The 18,688-nt window shown below is 34.6% G+C and overlaps 2 protein-coding genes across 4 annotated transcripts; both read right to left on the bottom strand.

Annotated features, from left to right (window-relative positions):
* Positions 1-8,325: 8,325 nt before the first annotated feature.
* On the bottom strand, positions 8,326-10,880 carry LOC107952953 (O-acyltransferase WSD1). The gene is made up of 7 exons (XM_016888165.2): positions 10,295-10,880; positions 9,613-10,191; positions 9,467-9,533; positions 9,282-9,388; positions 8,983-9,192; positions 8,775-8,912; positions 8,326-8,681 (listed from the first exon to the last, which is right to left on the bottom strand). Exons 1-7 carry the CDS (start codon positions 10,577-10,579, stop codon positions 8,526-8,528), a joined length of 1,542 nt encoding a protein of 513 aa, XP_016743654.2. The 5' UTR covers positions 10,580-10,880; the 3' UTR covers positions 8,326-8,525.
* A 363-nt stretch (positions 10,881-11,243) lies between these two features.
* LOC107952954 (dynamin-related protein 1B) lies at positions 11,244-18,131 on the bottom strand. Of its 3 annotated transcripts, XR_005930624.1 has the most exons (17): positions 17,833-18,128; positions 17,452-17,515; positions 17,259-17,363; positions 17,008-17,109; positions 16,827-16,877; positions 16,672-16,733; positions 16,320-16,410; positions 14,894-14,958; positions 14,411-14,605; positions 14,108-14,227; positions 13,846-13,916; positions 13,527-13,752; positions 13,385-13,435; positions 13,066-13,294; positions 12,177-12,316; positions 11,787-12,061; positions 11,244-11,611 (listed from the first exon to the last, which is right to left on the bottom strand). XR_005930624.1 is itself a non-coding variant. In XM_016888166.2 (16 exons), exons 1-16 carry the CDS (start codon positions 17,959-17,961, stop codon positions 11,933-11,935), a joined length of 1,830 nt encoding a protein of 609 aa, XP_016743655.2. In that variant the 5' UTR covers positions 17,962-18,128; the 3' UTR covers positions 11,244-11,932. The 3 variants fall into 3 exon arrangements, 2 of the variants coding, with proteins under 2 accessions (XP_016743655.2, XP_040973872.1); XM_016888166.2 differs by having other exon boundaries at positions 11,244-12,061; XM_041117938.1 differs by lacking the exons at positions 11,244-11,611; positions 11,787-12,061 and having other exon boundaries at positions 12,216-12,385; positions 17,833-18,131.
* Positions 18,132-18,688: the final 557 nt, after the last annotated feature.

The following is an 18,688-nucleotide window of genomic DNA, read 5'->3' as shown; positions in this document are numbered from 1 at the left end:
TTCTTGGACATAATAATCATCTTTATACTAGTTACGTAAATAACAAAATAAAATTTCCAATAATCTGAACACAATGGACCATATATTAAGTACAAAAAATAATGTTAAAAAAATCAACAAAACAAACTATTGTTATTTATGTTTAAAAAAAACTATCCACAAAATTAATGTCATTATACTTGGTCCCTTTCTTGAAAACAAAATAAATTATAACAAAAAAATTAAACTAATACACTTTCTATTGTTATTTTCATTTAAATTACAAAATAAACAAAAATTAAGAAAAAGTTAAGAATATACATGTCTTGCTTTCAAACACACCCTTTCTACAAGATCAAAAAAACCAAAAGAATTAACAAAATCATTTATAAAATAAACAAGCCAAAAAAAATTAACATACAAACGTTATTCTTCTTCACGGTGAACCAAACAAAACTAACAAAAATGTTTTTTCTTTCTTCCAAACGATGGTCCATAGTCCCTCTTATATAAGCAAATAAAATAAAATAATATATATGTTGGCACCCCGTGACTAACTGGTCACATCGACGCTAGCGGTGCCGTCTGCAGGGTGTCCTCCACCTGACCAATGTCGCCTATGGGCACCCCTCCAAGTCCTGGTGGAAGTTGATTTCTCAATAGCTAGTTTTTTTTTTAATTAAATAAACCATATATAAAAACGATATTTTAAGTTTTTTAAATACAAGTGCAGCCATCACTTCTCCTCCGCCTTTTAAATTTTTTTTTTAAAACACACTATTTTGTAATGATGTGTTAATGATAGTATCATAAATCTTTTAGATGTTACCCATCTCTCTCCCTTCACCCATTAATATTGTTTTAAACATCTCATTTTGATAAATAATGGTATTAACAACTTATTTCAGTATTTAATTTTTTTAAAATATAATATCCAGGTAAATAATGGTAATGCCATAATTATATGTTTTTATTTGGAAAATAAAAGTAGAACTATTTTCTTTTTAATTTTCATTTTACTCTCTTTTTATATTAAAAAATTTTTGAGAACTTTCTCTCTCTTATTTTCTTTTGGTTTTTGTATTCTACGAAACTTGAGTTACAAGCGTGCTAGTGGGTGAAGATCGTCGAGATCCTGTGAAGCCACCTTCATCAGAGCCCCCTCTCACTTTTATTCATACATACAAAAATAAAAAATTGAAAACAAGCAGGGAAGAAAAAGACTTATTCTACCTTTGAAGAACTTGAAATGCTTTGTGTATTTTTTATATTTCGTTTCTTGACTGATTGACTCTTGATTCTTTCATTGACTACTACTGACTTCTTTTTCTTCTTTGCTTTTTATTTGCAGGTGAATATGTGTTGTGCGGAAGCGTGTAAAAGAGTAAAATTATTGTACTAAAAAATCACACTAAGTTCAATTCCCAGGAAAGAGAGGTGGATCACAAGGATCGCTTAAGTACCAGGTCTTTCCTAGCCAGAATATCCCTCAATCGTAATTTAATAGCACAATAAATCACTACAATCTCACACACAATTCATGCAGAATAATACAATAAAGAACACAAGAATTTAACGAGGTTCAGCAAATTTTGCCTACGTCCTCGGGCACTACCAAATATATTTCACTCCAAAATACAAGTGAGAATTTACAAAGAGAGAGAGAGAAAACAATGCCTTAAGTAGAGAATGGCAAGTTTGAGATACAGAATGAGAGATGGTTATGCCTATTTATAGTTGAGGTTCAGGGATCAACTTGCAAAGTCACTTTACAATTTAGGGACCATATATTGCAAATATCTCAGATTTTATTATGCCAATATCTCGATACCCATATCTTTGACTTTCCAATATTTGATACCCATATCTTTGACTTTCCAATATTTGATACCCATATCTTTGACTTTCCATTATTTGATACCCATATCTTTGATTTTCCATAAATATGGATAATTCCCAATAATCTCCACCTTGAAGATTTGATTCGAGTAATCTTATCTTCACACAATTCTCTCTGCCTTTGTCAACAACACTTGATAGTGCATTCTTCAACTGTTAAACATGCAGAATATTGATCAAGTTCAAACAATGTTCGAACTTGATTGTTTTACCACCTTGGTCATCATATCTGCGGGATTATCTGCAGTCTTAATCTTCTGAAGGTGAATTTTCCCCTCATCAATAATTTCCCGCACAAAGTGGAAACGTACATCGATATGCTTTGTACGTGCATGATAGACTTGATTCTTTGCTAAATGAATAGCACTTTGACTATCACAATACACATTAATATGCTCCTGGACCAATCCCAATGTTTTAACCATACCTTGTAACCAAATAGCTTCCTTTACAGCCTCTGTTACAGCCATGTATTCAGCTTCTGTGGTTGACAACGCAACTGTAGACTGCAGTGTAGACTTCCAACTTATTGGTCCTCCAGCAAGAGTAAACACATAACCAGTGGTTGATCTTCGTTTGTCCAAATCACCGGCATAATCAGAATCAACGTACCCAACAACACCTTTACCAAGTGTAGTATCCTGCTTGAACAGTAATCCAATATCCATGGTCTTATGAATATACCGTAGAATCCATTTCACAGCTTGCCAATGTCCTTTTCCAGGATTATGCATATACCTGCTCACTATACTAACTGCCTGAGAAATGTCGGGTCTTGTACACACCATTGCATACATCAAGCTACCTACTGCATTAGAATACGGAACTTGCAACATGTATTCTCGTTCCGTATTCGTCGAAGGAGATAGTTGTGCAGAAAGCTTGAAATGAGAAGCCAACGAGGTACTTACAGGTTTTGTCTGCTCGTTCATGCCAAACTGCTGTAGTACCTTTTTCAAATACTGCTTCTGAGACAAGCTAACTCTATCATGAGCTCTATCTCTCCATATTTCCATGTCGAGAATCTTTTTAGCTTCTCCTAGATCTTTCATCTCAAACTCGAGATTGAGTTGAGTCTTCAATCTTTCAATCTCAACTTTGCTCTTAGATGCTATTAGCATATCATCAACATATAAGAGCAAGTATATGAAAGTTCCTTCTTGTAGCTTCTGAAAATATACGCAATGATCAAATTTACTTCTTGTGTACCTTTGCCCTTTCATGAACTGATCAAATCGCTTGTACCACTGCCTCGGAGATTGCTTCAATCCATAAAGCTACTTTGTCAGTTTGCAAACCCAATTTTCTTTTCCAGCAACCTTGAATCCATCTGGCTGAGTCATATAGATTTCCTCTTCCAAATCACCGTGTAAAAACGCGGTCTTCACATCAAGCTGAACTAGTTCAAGATCATATTGCGCAACCAAGGCTAGCAAAATCCGAATAGACGAATGCTTCACAACTGGAGAAAACACTTCATTGTAGTCTATTCCTTCTTTCTGAGCGTAACCCTTTGCTACTAATCTAGCCTTGTATCGAATTTCATTTTATCAGGAAATCCTTCCTTCTTTGCATATACCCATTTGCATCCAATTGCCTTCTTTCCCTTGGGTAGTGTCACCAACTCCCAGGTCTTATTTTTATGAAGAGACTGCATTTCTTCATTCATTGTTTGCTTCCATTTTACACCATCAGGGTTACTTATTACTTCTGTGTAAGTAGAAGGAACATCATCATCTGTAATTGGAAGTGCATAGACCACTATATCATCAAAGCGAGCAGGCTTACGAATCTCTCTTCTTGGCCTTCTATATGCAATTGAATCTTGTTGCTGTAGAGATTCTTGGGTAGGAACCTCTTCATCATTTGTCCCTTCAATATTAGTTGGATCATCGTTAACCTTTTCAAGCTCCACCTGCTGCAAAGTACTACTGGTTTTGTCATCCTTTTGTGAATCCTTGTACTTCAACATGGTTGATTCATCAAAAGTCACATCTCTACTAAAAACAATCTTCCTTGTATCAGGACACCAGAGACGATATCCTTTTACTCCATCAGTTATACCCAAGAATAATGCTTTCTTTGCTCTTGGGTCTAACTTAGATTCTTTTACATGATAATATGCAATGGAACCAAATACATGCAAAGAATCATAATCAGTAGCAGATTTACCAGTCCACATCTCCATAGGAGTTTTTCCATTTATTGCAGCTGAAGGCAAACGGTTAATTAGATGGCACGCATATGTAACTGCCTCAGCCCAAAATTCTTTGCCCAATCCAGCATTGGACAACATACATCGAACTTTCTCCAGTATAGTTCGATTCATTCGTTCTGCCACCTCATTTTGCTGTGGTGTATCCCGAACAGTGAAGTGTCGCACAATGCCCTCATCTTGGCATACTTGTAGAAATGGATCGTTTTTGTACTCAGTACCATTATCTGATCGAAGTCGTTTGACCTTTCGACCAGTCTGAGTCTCCACCATCTTCTTCCATTTCAGAAATGCATCCAAAACTTCACTTTTTCTTTTCATTAGATACACCCATACTTTTCTTGAATAATCGTCAACAAAAGTAACAAAATAGTGCATACCTCCCAAAGAAGCTACTTTGGTAGGTCCCCACACATCACTGTGAACGTAGTCTAGAATTCCTTTCGTATTGTGAATTGCTGGACCAAATTTTACCCTCTTCTGCTTGCCCAGAACACAATGTTCACAGAATTCCATTTTGCAAGAATTTGCACCTTTCAATAAGCCTTGCTTCACCAATGTCTGCAAAGCTTTTTCACCAGCATGTCCCAATCACATATGCCATAATCTGGTAGCCTCTGAATCTACATCTTTTGTAGAAACTGTTGATGTTGATCCAATAACTGTACTTCCATTTAAAAAATACAAGTTATTTCTTCTTGTGCCTTTCATCACCGTCAGTTGCCCAGCTACTACTTTTAGTAATCCATCTCTCAAAGTGATTGTGAGCCCTTTAGATTCTAGGGCACCTAATGAGATGAGATTTTTCTTCAGGCTAGGTACGTATCGAACATCTGTCAAGACTTGGATTGAGCCGTCGTGATTCTTCAATTGGACTGTACCCACTCCCATTGTCTTACAAGCACTATCATTTCCCATAATAACAATTCCACCTTCTAGCTCTTTAAGACTAGAAAACCAGTCCTTATTAGGACACATATGGTAAGTACATCCTGAATCCAAAATCCACTCATCCGTTTGACATGCCATTGCCATGCCAACCAAGCTAAAGTCTGACTCCTCATCATGCTCTGCTACACATGCATTAGAAATAGCCTTGCCCTTTTGTATCTTAGGACAATTCTTTTTCCAATGCCCTTTTTCACGGCAAAAGGCACATTCATCTTTGGCGGGTCTCCCTTTGGACTTTCCCCTTCTACCAGATTTGCTGCTGTGTGAACGACCTCTTACTGTTAAGACTTCTGCGGTTGTATCTCTGTGATCTCTTTTATCTTTCTTTCGAGTCTCAGATCTATACAACGCACTACAGACTGCATCAAATGTGATTGTATCTTTCCCATGAAGCAATGTGGTGGTAAGATGATCATATTCATCAGGAAGAGAATTCAACAACAGTAATGCCTTGTCTTCATCTTCAAATTTCTCATCCAAATTTAGCAAGTCTGCTAAAATTTTATTGAATGAGTTCACATGGTCATTCATCGACATACCGGGTGCATACGTGAATCGATAAAGTTTCTTCTTCATATAAAGCCTATTTTCAAGACTTTTTGTTAGAAACTTTTCTTCCAGTGTATCCCACAACTTCTTCGCTGATGTCTCCCTCATGACAGAGTACTTCTGCTCTTTGGCCAAACATAGGCGAATTGTTCCACATGCCTGTCTATTGATCTTGGCCCACTCCTTGTCATCCATCTTGTCAGGTTTTTCTTCAAGGGCTATATCCAGCTCTTGCTGACATAAGACATCCAGGATCTCACATTGCCACATACCAAAATTATTGGTACCATCAAATTTCTCTACTTCAAATTTCGCATTGGTCACAGTAGTCTTTAACGATGACTTTTCCATTTTTTTTCTCCTCAATCCCAACTACAGTACGTGAACAGTGCCGTGAACGATCGTATTCCCCAAGTACGAATCTAGCTCTGATACCAATTGTTGTGCGGAAGCGTGTAAAAGAGTAAAATTATTGTACTAAAAAATCACACTAAGTTCAATTCCCAGGAAAGAGAGGTGGATTACAAAGATCGCTTAAGTACCAGGTCTTTCCTAGCCAGAATATCCCTCAATCGTAATTTAATAGCACAATAAATCACTACAATCACACACACAATTCATGCAGAATAATACAATAAAGAACACAAGAATTTAACGAGGTTCAGCAAATTTTGCCTACGTCCTCGGGCACTACCAAATATATTTCACTCCAAAATACAAGTGAGAATTTACAAAGAGAGAGAGAGAAAACAATGCCTTAAGTAGAGAATGGCAAGTTTGAGATACAGAATGAGAGATGGTTATGCCTATTTATAGTTGAGGTTCAGGGATCAACTTGCAAAGTCACTTTACAATTTAGGGACCATATATTGCAAATATCTCAGATTTTATTATGTCAATATCTCGATACCCATATCTTTGACTTTCCAATATTTGATACCCATATCTTTGACTTTCCATTATTTGATACCCATATCTTTGATTTTCCATAAATATGGATAATTCCCAATAATATGTATTGTTTGACTAATTATTATTAACTTCTAATTAGGTCTGGCCTTGGGGTCATTGGAGGTGTGACCATTCAAGGTCTAAGGCTGAAAGGAGTATAAAATATATTTTTCAATTTTGAAGGGACTTTTCAAAATTTATTTGACCAACTTTTAAGGGTTTTAAAAAACATTTTTTAAACTCATTTTATTGTTTTAGCTAAGGCCCAAAAATATCAACAACCGCTTCTAATCATATATTAGATTGACTAAAAATCTTGTTTTGATATGCTTTTGTGCAAAAATGTATTGAAATTGATTTGGCTGAAAAAATGGATAGCTTTCTCCTTTCGTGTGTTGAAACTAGCGGCAGAGGGAAAATTAGGGTTTCTAACCCTGTCGTGTACATTGAAATTTGAAAATAGACTTTTGGTTTTGACTAATTGAAATAAAAGAAAACGGGATGCAAATAAGATTGGGCCTCGGACTGGACTGACACTTCAAAATGAATTTAGAATAGATATGGCCATTGTGCAAAAAACATATTAACATTTATTTGCTCTTTAAAATTTATAACATTAAGTCCATTAAAATAATTGGGGCCAATTTTTTAAAATTGATTTTTTATTTTTTAAAAATGGATTTCATTAATTTTTTTCAAAAACCTCCCCTACCAAAATTAAAATGATTTCAAATTAATTGAAACCAAAATTAAACAAAATCTAACTTAATCCAATTTCAAATTTTTATAATTTAAGATAAAAAAACTTCTAGTCCCCATTTCATTTTTAATTTCAAAATTAAAATAACAACAATTTAACTTTAAAACCAAAAATAACGAAAAGAAAATTCATCGTCATTTAATATCATAAGTCCTGGACACATTTAAGTGTGTACAATTGTTCCTCTTCGTACATTACAAAGACGTAAAATTTAATTATTTCCAACATTTTCTTAAAGAAAACAAAAATAAGAAAATCAAATAATTAAAATTCATAACAATAGGTTTTTAAGAGAAAAATGAAATAAAAGTGAATTTCAGAATTAGGTATAAAAAATAAAATGAAAAACACATCAGGCAAATGAAAACGCACCTCACAAGCTAGGCCTCTAAACTCGATCTAATAATAACCATTAAATATAGGGTTGGTCTGTACTTATTTTATTTGAAACTAAGTTTGAATAAGATATGAAGCTAGATCAAAATCTTTTACCTAAGTTCTTCCAACCTATAGATACTATTATTATGACATTGTTATAACAATTTAATTCTCTCTTTTTTCTCAATCATTTATTATATTATTTATCATATATTACTAGTTAATAATTTTTTTTAATTATAAAGTTTACTATATAAAATTAATTATCAATTAACGCCCTAATATTAATAATATAAAAGTTTCGTTCACATTTTATTAAACTATGAAATTAAAATTATATCAAAATAAATTTATGTATATTTATTTTTAAATCTTACAATATATATATTATTAACTAATGGTATATGATCAAATATTAATATTTTTTATTAGAATATGAAATTGAAAATATATTTTACTTTTTTGTAGTTATACACTTTAAATTTAAAATTTTAAGGAATAAATTCAAATATCAAAACTACCAAAATTCATTACTTAGGTATTTGTTATAGATTACATCAGTAAATCAAGAATTTATAACCAAAACATGAAATTTTGTAATGTTAAAATAAATATTATCTTTTCGAAAAAATTAAAAATTATATGATTAAAAGTGTAGCTTACTTTTTATTAGTCTGCAATAAAATAACATCAAATTTTGAAAACATTCAAATGATTCCCAGTTGGTTCCTAGCATGCAAAAAGGTCACCTCAACGTATATGAACTTGGTCATAAAAACACTACACAACTTTTGTCACTGAAACTCATTTCAGTTTACAAAAGAGGCAGGACGTTTCTCTCTTCTAGGCAAGCCCCTTAGTCACCACTGCATGCTTGATGAGCCTCAGTGATTCCACTATGTCATCACATAGCTGGTGAGGATTGGGTACTGTTCCTTCATCTGCCGATACAACAATGGTCATCTTGTCCATATAACTCTGGAAGTTGATCATCAATGCCTGCAATTTTCAGTCATCACATCTGCAACCGATTAATCGACCCATCAACATCAACTGGACGACATTGCAGCTGCTCTCGAATGAAACACTTACATGGGGTTGACCATAAGAGCTAGGTGCAAGGAAAGCCATAGGATGACCGTAAAACCCAATTTCCTCCAGTGGTCCAACAAGATTCGAGAAGCACATTGTTGTATGAGACAAAATTCTATGGGACAAAGCACTTGCCGTCTGTTTTCAGCATTGGACAAATCAGTGAAGCAGCTAAGACTAAAGAATAATTAGAAAGATTGAAATTGACCTTAACGCCAAAAAGCTTGAGTGCTAACTCAGAAATGGAGAAAGTGAATATAGCTTCAAGGGAGCGTTTCTTTCTGTCTATTGTGGCCTTAGCATCACGAACATAATCTAATGGATCATCCCTTCTCGCAATGGTGAAAGGGAGGAGAACATAACCAATCCAGTTGCCCCACTTTGCTTCACCATCCTTCTCCATCATATCAGCTAAAGCCTGCCATGCATGCATTCAACATGTTTAGTTCAGATTATTTAAGAGATTAGGGAGCAAATATAAAATTATTTTGACAGAAAACTACTAACCTGGATTCCTGCAGATGGTCTTATGTTGATGAGCAAAGTTGATCGGAGGCGAATTTTATTTGGAAGATTATCTATTTCAATTGCTCCTTCAGCTTTGTTATTCCCACCTAATTAACGAGTGAAGGAAAAAATCAATCATTCTTTCTCGTTTCAGCCATAAACTATATGCTAGTAAGAAATCTTACCATATATTCTGTTGATATAGCGGGACAGACCAGCCTGTGTTATCCCCAGAGCAACATCGTTTATGGTCTGCAAATTGAAATGTTTTTAAAAAAACATTATTCTGCAGTAACTGAGTTTTTTTTCCTAATGCAACGCATGGACTTACAGTGTTCATTGCATTCTTGACCAACTTGATGTCATCCAAGCTAACTGTTCTATAAACAATTCGACGAGGAGTGAATTCAACACCCGGTGGACCCTTGAGAGGATTCTGAGTGTCTTTCAAGAACAATGTGGTGGCAGTAAACATGAAAACGTCAACCACAGTATTCAAAAACACCTGAAAAGTAGACCAAAACATGGACGTAATTCTCCAAAACCATGTATGGTCATTCTTCTTTTCTTGCTTCTTCTTGATTGGAACAGTTGGCAAAGCCAGAGGATCATTCATTTGGCGAGTACAAGCGAGTAGAAGAGACATGAGAGAAGTGCCATCGCCAAGGGAGTGATGGATCCTGAAAACACCAACGGCCTCGGATTCTGAGGTTCTTAAGTTGAGCAAATGGAGGTCCCAAAGAGGCTGCGATTCGTCAATGCTGGTTTTGCTCAGGTTGTAAATGTAATCCTCCAGGAATTTTTCGGGTGAATAAATGTTTGGGTCAAGCTTTGGAACAATCACATGTTTTTCCAAATCCACTTGAGTTCGGACCCATTTCATTCCTCCCTTGTTTCTCTCATCCATCACCTGACATTTTCAATACAGAGAAGAAGGGGAAACAAGTAAAGCATACATTTTTGAAGTACCCAGAAATTTAAGAAATTTGAACATGAATTCGAGCCTGTGGTACCTGCAAACTAGAGAAACGAGGGTGTCTAAGCAAAGTATGGCCCAAGTTAGCTTTGACAACGTCTGGGTAAATTCTAGTCTTGCACCCCATGATGGCTATAACATAGACGTTGAAGTTTGGTTCATGAAACAGACGAGATGAAGGGCTCAATGGCTCTTCTTCACCTGTTTTCTGGCCATTCTTATTCTCTTCTTCTTCTTCGCTTTTGCTTGATGATGATCTTCTCGTCGTATCAATCGGTTTGAGAGCTTGCTTTCTCCATTTGAGCTCGTTCGCAGATTCCATTTTCCCTCTCAAAGCCACTTACACGAAATTCTTTTGGCAATTAACAATGAAAAGGAAACGAAGTAAATATGAGCAGTGCATGCAGAGGCTTAGCTTCAACTTTTTTATTGGTAATACAAGTGGCTTAGCTTGAGCACAAAAGTTCATCATTTATAGAGAGGGCCAAGAGAGGACGAATTATTATTTCTTTTAGGAATGACAATACCAAAAGCAATACAACAATTCATTAAACAACAGTAAAAGTACAAATAGAAAAAGTAGGAAGTGTTTTTTTTTTTTTAACTAGAAAAAGTGGAAGATTAATGAAAACCAAAACTGAAATAAGAATCACTTAACTAGTAATACCATAATCATCAAACTGCGCTGAAAATGAACTTTGATTAACAATAACAATCTCATATTTTCTCATTGGTAATTATGGTAATGCACAAAACCAATTTACACAAGTAAATTAATAGATATTATGCTAATCCAATCTTCTTCAAAAAAAATTTAGAAACAAAAATAACTTAATGACCAGAGTTAAAACCTCCTTTATATTCAGTTAACTTTTTTACATTAAAAAAATATTGGGATTAGGATTTTAACATGCACAAATTTTACATCATAAATTTTTTAAATTGTAATTATATAATATATAATAATGATGATGTTTATAACTTAATTTAAATCGAATAATAATTAAAGTTTTTATATAAATCATGCTAAAGTTAAAAACTAAAAGGATTATGAGAAACAACACCCTAACAGAAAATTTATTACAAGCAATAAATCTTGAGTTGTTCGCAGGTATGTTGAGGCTTTTACTTTTTTTTCACAACGGTGCAACATAATATTTCTTGTGTGAGGTCAACCTCCATTAATATAGGCCTGTCTTCACTCCTCAAAACAGGGTTTGACCCTAGAATTCCTAGCCATGGAGCTTGGACACATGGTGGAGTCTTGCGGTGAAAATAACCAGGTGGCTCCTTTCTTATGCAATATGTTATGATAATGTTTGATACATAGTAATAACAATAAATATACCTGTCACTGCAAAACAGTGCCATTAACTTTACTGCCATCAACATAACAAAAATTCAACCTTATTGTTAGTTGTTACTAAAACATCCAAGGAACTTTAAATTTCTTTTTTGAGATAGGTATATAATAAGTCAATGCTAAGTTATAGTGGCAGTATTAATTCAGACAGAACAAGTATGCTTACCTAACCAATGAATGCTTGTTCCTGCATTAAACCAGTCCTTCAAATAGATCTGAATTAGTATTCAAAGATTCAAAATCTTCTAATAAAGAAAAGAAATTTCAAATGTACTCTCTGAGTAACAAATTCTATGGCTAATCTCAATTCAACTACTTGGACCAGGCAACAGCATCGATCTCATGTTGTGCGCTCCTGTACAATTCTAGTCGCTTTGCAAGGTTGGCACGACGTTGTTGAACTGCTGGATCCTCATCCAGCATCTTACTCAACTGTTTCGACTGCAAATATAGTATTTGCAAAGACGATTATAGGATATAGTTTCATATATTGTTGCATTTTGAAACAGTGAGGTGAGAGTTGAGCCATGCGGTTGGGTCCATGATATATACTTACCTCTTTCTTACCCAATTCGGTGAAAAAGAAGTCAAGCAAGCTGCGTTTGGCCTCACGAACTTGACAATAAACAATTGACTTGGGGATAGAGTTCCTCAAACTTGCACAAGTCATATTCACGTATTGCAGGACAGTGCTACCTGTTTTTACACATTCAGAAAAAATTAAGGAAAGGTCTCCATACCCAACCTCTTAACGCTCTCCTTTATCTGCAGGATTATGCCATGAATTAACATGGTCTGCTATGAACAAACCGAAAAAGGAAAGGGTAAACAACATATTAGTGACTAAACCATGGTAAGTTTTTGTTTTGGTCACTTAACTAAAAAAAGTTATAATTTAATCGTTGAACTATTCAAATATTTAAGTTACTGAACTATTCAAAAGTTTTTATTTAGTTCACCGGGTTGTTAAGTTTTTTTTAAAAAAAAAAAAGCTCCGCTAGCAAGTTTCAAGCGACGATTCGACAATTAGTACGGTGGATTAATACCCATCGATGAGTAGAAGAACATTTCTTATATCCAAGTTGATTTAACGATTAATGTCGAAAATCAGAGAAAAAAATAGTTCAAATTTTGACTTACAAATTCGTAAAAAAACAGTTCAAATTTTGACTTACCAATTTGTAATGTCTAAAACTGTTTCATGGAAAAAAAAAAGAACTGCAGAAGAGAAGAAAAAAGAGAGCTTTTGATTGCAAGCAGATAAAGTCATCTAGCATCGATTTTAACAGCCTCGTGACTTAAATGAAAATTTTTTAATAGTTCAATGACCAAATTGTAACTTTTTTAATTAAGTGATGAAATAAAAATTTACACGTAGTTTAGTGAAAAATGATTAAGCTTACCCAAAAGAAAAAAAAAAAAAAAGGAAAGAAATTGGTACATACCAACTCGTCGAAGATAGGAATCGTTATATCTATCAAATAGTGAATGTGTAGGATTTCCACCCTTCTCAACATCTTGAGGAAGCTTCCGGAAGAATTCAACAGTGAGATAACCACATTCCATATCAACTAGCTGTAGAGTAGCTCTCTTGCTTTCTTCCCTCATTCTCTCCAACGATTCAAATGCAGCATTCCCTACTTCCACTCTCAAAGTTGGGTATTGCTTTAGTTCCTATATATACAAAACAAAAGATAACCAGTAACTAACAAGATATTACAGAGCATGGTTAAAATCATAAAGTTAGCATGGCCAGGAACTTACCGTTGTCTCAGCTATAGCCTTCTGAACAATTCCCTTTAGTATAGCATGGACCTGAAATTGAATCGTGAAAGATATCTCAATCAAAGGACATGCCACAAAAATTGAGAGAGGAGAGCTTGATATAGCAAAATGAATTAAATACCCCATCAACAGCTGCTTCAGCAGGCCCTCTTATAGTTACTAAGCAAGACTCAATAAGTCGGCGATATCCTTGCTCAGGGGCTATAAGATGTGGTTGGTATCCATCAGCTTCAGTAATTAACTTCCGTACATTTTCGATTGAAAGATGTTTATCAAATTGCAACCTCTTCAAAGCCGCAGGGAGTTGATTATCAAATACGCCATATATTTTCTCACCTCCTGCACGCCTGTGAACATAGACATAACCAAAATGTACATCAAATTGGAAATTGACAAGAGATTAACAAATTAATCAAAAACATTAGTACATAGAAACATACACGCCATCAAGATGTTCTTTGAAGTTTTGGTCAAAAGCCCGACAGATTTCCATTGTTGTATACAACTTCCCCTGCAGGGAAAAAAAAACAATCTGTGACTAAACCTGTGAACATTATGCATTCTCTAAGTATCAATTATCAAAGTCTGATATACGGGTAATAGTAAAACAACTTCTATGAAAATCTCTTCCAGTATAAATTTCGCTCAGAAAATTTGATGAAAGGCAAAACTTGAAAGCAATCGAACAGGTTTAACACTTACTCCAGCATCAGCTGCAATCGGCTTCCCAAGTTTGGTCAATTCTCCTTCCAGTTCAATAATAGTCTTATTGATAAGAGACTGAAGACCAGGTATTCGAGACTTTATCACAGTTTCCAAATGCTGCAAATTTAACCAATTTCAGTAGCAAGAATAATATTAATAAGTTGGAATGCAAATTATCACTTAAGGAACCCCCCAAAAAAAAAACGAAAAAAAAAGAATCATCAGCAGGCAAATTAATCTTTGTAAGCCTCACCATATAAATTTATTTACATAAATTACTAGAAAACAATATACATTTACCTTAGAAAGCATCTTTCCTAAGTGCTCAGAACCCATCCTGTGGGCAAGGTGACTGTACTCTGGGCTACTTTGAAAATATTCTCTCTCTCTACGCCGAGCAGCAATCATATCAACACTCTTGTTAATGTCAGCTTGAGAGCGGTTAACAACACCAACCCATGGAAACTGCAGCTTATATGATTTTCCTTCTAGAATCTAAAATCCCAAAAATATTATAAGCAAACATAGTCATCGAAGGAGCTGAATACATGATTATTGGCAACAAATTCGCACTAATATATTGAAACGAATAACAAGTCCACAAAATACTTTATAAGAATTCTTTTGTATGAGAATGGAAAGGCTCTTTAAAAGGGGGGGAGGGGAGGGGGAAGGTTGAACTTGATTTGTATATAATATAAAAGATAAAATATATATCTTAGCGCTGTTGGTATTATATTATACAATGTCAGCTATATCAACCGTTTGAAGAACAAAACTTACATCAACTGCATTGGTACCCTTGTCCATCAGATCAATCTTCGTTAAAACCCCAAATGTCCTATCTCCTGATTTTTGACCATCAACCAACATGAAATTCTATACAAGTTAAATGGAAAACTAGGAAAATAATCACCTTATCAAAAATGGGAAAAGAAGTGTTCTATTGCTGAATATGATGGATAAATTTATATCAATAAACTATCTGTTTATCCGGCCAGTAGCCAATTGACCTTGCAATCGAAGTGAAAAGTACCAAACTGTTAAAATGAAACCTAACACTGCTGCCATAACAATAGGTATTCTCCCTTTGATCAATTATGTCACTATTCCATGCACATTTTTATCTAGTCTCTAAGCAGGATCCTTCCTACAAAATGTGTTTTATGTAGAATAATAGCTGCTAAATGCCATTTTCTGCTACTAATGCTTGTTATGTCACATCACAGAATCAGTAGAAGAAATACACAGTTGAGCAGGTAACAGAGGCATGAGGTAAGGCAAAACTAAAGAAAACTGTCAGTCAAACAAAGGAAATGGACTTCATTTCTTTAACTCGCAATGTCTTCCAGCTGATCTTCTATTCCATTTTCACCTCATACAACTTCTTTCTACTAGTTTAAGAGTGGTTTTTAATCACATTCAAAGAGGTAATGCCATCTTAGAATGTATTTGATTCTGTTGCGAGGTGACCATCCATGCATTGACAAAACCCAGATTGCAAGACTATGAGCTCACCAAAAGTTCGAGCTCTACAAAGCTGCGAGCTCACCCAAAACTGCAAGCTCACTCATGACTGCGAGTTCTCCAATAGTGCGAGCTCATCAAAGCTACGAAGTCTCCAAAAGTGCAAGCTTTGTTAGGTGAGTTTATACATGAGAGCCTTTACTTTACAAGTTGCCAATTTGCACTGCTCTACAAGTTGCCAACTTGCACTGAAACAGTGATAATTTTTTATAAAACGTTTTGGTTGCTGATTAGACTGAAATCAGCCAATGAAGAAGCAAGTTGTATGAATCAAATTGCAAGATTAAGCCAAGTTGTAATTATTTTATTTAAGCATAATAGTTCATGTAAACTAATAAGGAGTTCTGGTAATGAAACACTTGTTCACAATTTGATTTCTCCATTTTTATCTTATTTTTGCTTCAGTTTCTGTCCGTCCATCATATATCCAACACATTCCTTGAGAATGAATTTTCTTCTTATTAACTTAAAAAAGAGGAAATCCCAAGCAGAATGCACCATACTCTTCATTATTGATCTTAAATTATCTTTTTAAATTACAAACGCCTATTTTATTTTGTTACACGTTTCTTCTTTCTCCTATTTCTGTTTTAGCAGGTTGATTTCTTTCTACTATCAACTTTTTAAAATGAAAACAATGTCTGTTATTTACTACATGAAAGAACATTGACCAAAACTATACCTTTTGGATCAACCTCTCGTGCAATCTTTATTGCATCAGAAGTGGCAAGATCCTGATTCGCAGGAGAAATTGCAAGTATGATACAGTTGGGCTGCAATGAGAAACAAGTATAGCATAATTTTTTTTTCCTTTTGGAGAAAGTATATATTCTAAATGTTAATAAGCATTAGAAACAAACACTAGTTTAGGCATTAGTAGACCCTCGAACATCATAAATACTAACAGATTGCATATTATGAACAAAAAGTTGGAAAGAAGAATCAGATGGGCAATAATTAACACCATTTTCAATTAGGATAGGTTTAGTGTATGAAGAATAAGCAAGAATCTCTCAATTTCTGCCTCTATTTACCTTCTCAATAAATGATCGAACCATACTCTCAATGTCTTGCACAATTGTTTCAGATTGCCCCTCTACATGACAAGCCAATTACCATATAAGCTAAATTAATAAACATGAATATGCCAACACAACATAAACAAACTTGCAAAAGGTGAGACACTCACCGATAGCTACTTTTGTAAGTCCAGGGAGATCAATCAGTGTCAAATTCACCACTGCAAAGGCATTGAAGAGCAAAAATAATAAACAAAAGAATGTGTTTTATTTTAGAAAAAAAAAAGAAAAGAAAAAGGACACCTATTTATGATAAGTGGTTGAACAACTTGACAACCACTCTTATCTCACCATTAGGAGAGAAGATACTGAGATGGATTGGAACACTAGAGATTTGTTTGGAACGACCAGTTTCTCGATCTGTCTCGTCAGAAATCTCCTGCCTAACAGCAGCTGCAGAAAGTATAGTAAGCATAGTGTTCAAGATTAAACAGAGTAGTAAAATGAATTGATAGTGGATGGATTAGCTTAAGAAGCTGAAAAAGAAAATGCTAAGCAGTTAATTAGTGCTAACAAAAGTTCTACTCCAAGAGAAAGCATACTAAAATCGGTGAATCTCTTTTTTGGGAGATGCATAAATTCTGCATATTCTTTTCCATCATCGATCCTATGAAGTTGCAACACAAGAGGCCGCCTTGTAACAATCCCTGTAAAAATAAGTTGTTGTTTTTTCAATCATATCCATGTTTTTGCATATTCATAAATGGGGTGAAAAATGAAAAACAAAAGGTTTACCTGCGCCACGAGGTAAAAAATCTTTTCCAACTACACTTTCCAGCACTGATGACTTTCCAGAACTCTACATCCATTGAATTAATAAAAGTATTAAATAAAAAAACCTATTATGGAAACAAAAGACGTGAATGATCAATGCCCAATTTCAATAGACTCAAATTCCTAGCTTCAAAATGGGAAAAAAGCAGAACCAATACCTTGCGAGTCAAAATAACGTAGAACCAAAAGGAAAAATAAATGGATCAATCGCCGAGAAAGACACAAGAAAACAAATATTCGAAAAAACCCGACGAATATTAAAAAAAGAAAAAGAAAATCAAGAAAAGAACATTGAAATGATAATAAAATGTCATTCGATAGTTATGACGATGAAGACCGTACTTGGCCACCGACGACGGCTATGGCAGGCAAGGAATCCCAAAGGGTAGGCAATGCGCTTTCTTCGCCATGATCACCAAGCGCCGTACACGCTCTCTGTATATTATTCACCAATGTTATCAAATTTTCCATGTTGCAGTGACGGAGTCAAAAAAAATGAAAAGAGAAGTTAAGGCCGAGACGGATGAGTCGACTCGGAAGCTAGCGCCTTTTGAAGAAAAATGTGATTTTTTTTTGTCTTTTGGTTGAGGAATTTCTGAAATGAGATGGGAATCAGTCGTTTTCTGTTGGACTCAGAAATTTGGGCTGGCGAAGGAAGCGGGAAAAAGACGGACATAGTCGTTAATGGTGACATGGACATTTTATAACGGTCTATGACTCGATGGGCCGAACCTTGTGAATCCAGCTCATCATGGAACAAACTGAACTTTGAATTTCGTACAGGCTTTCTGCCTAAACTAACCGATGTTCCAAGATTGAGCCTCGCTGCCACTGGTCCATCTGGTTGCTTGTTGTAGGCAGTTAAGTTTAGTGTTTGGTCATTAAAAAAATAATAATAAGGGTTAATATGTAGTTTAACCTCAATTTGTCTAAAAGCTTCTACTTGGTACTTGAAATCTTTTTTTTTTACCTAGTTGGTACTTGGATTTGAAATCTATCACACACATTGCTCTAATTTGTTAACAACGTTAATTTTTTAAGGTTAATACGTAGTTTGTCTCCTAAACTTGTTCAAAAGTATTTAGTTGGTACTTGAACTTATCCAAAAGTTTATTATTTTTAAATTAATTTATATTTTTAAAGATTTTAATTTTTTTTGTTTGCCACGTGTCATATTGAGAAGTTTCCATATGTCACT

This window comes from Gossypium hirsutum, chromosome A07 (assembly GCF_007990345.1).
Source record: "Gossypium hirsutum isolate 1008001.06 chromosome A07, Gossypium_hirsutum_v2.1, whole genome shotgun sequence".
Lineage (NCBI taxonomy): Eukaryota > Viridiplantae > Streptophyta > Magnoliopsida > Malvales > Malvaceae > Gossypium > Gossypium hirsutum.
Note: the sequence above shows the minus strand (reverse complement) of the source record. Positions and strands in the feature narration are given on the sequence as shown.

What these genes read in the sequence shown, in the direction of transcription:
- LOC107952953 (XM_016888165.2), bottom strand. Translation starts at nt 10,579, where the DNA reads ATGGAATCTGCGAACGAGCTCAAATGGAGAAAGCAAGCTCTCAAACCG. An exon ending in GACCATCTGCAGGAATCCAG is followed by an intron (nt 9,193 to 9,281) that starts GTTAGTAGTTTT and finishes CATGCATGGCAG; the next exon opens with GCTTTAGCTGATATGATGGA. An exon ending in GCTCTTATGGTCAACCCCAT is followed by an intron (nt 8,682 to 8,774) that starts GTAAGTGTTTCA and finishes TGAAAATTGCAG; the next exon opens with GCATTGATGATCAACTTCCA.
- LOC107952954 (XM_016888166.2), bottom strand. Translation starts at nt 17,961, where the DNA reads ATGGAAAATTTGATAACATTGGTGAATAATATACAGAGAGCGTGTACG. An exon ending in CAGTATCTTCTCTCCTAATG is followed by an intron (nt 16,878 to 17,007) that starts GTGAGATAAGAG and finishes ATGCCTTTGCAG; the next exon opens with TGGTGAATTTGACACTGATT. An exon ending in ACTTACAAAAGTAGCTATCG is followed by an intron (nt 16,734 to 16,826) that starts GTGAGTGTCTCA and finishes CTTGTCATGTAG; the next exon opens with AGGGGCAATCTGAAACAATT.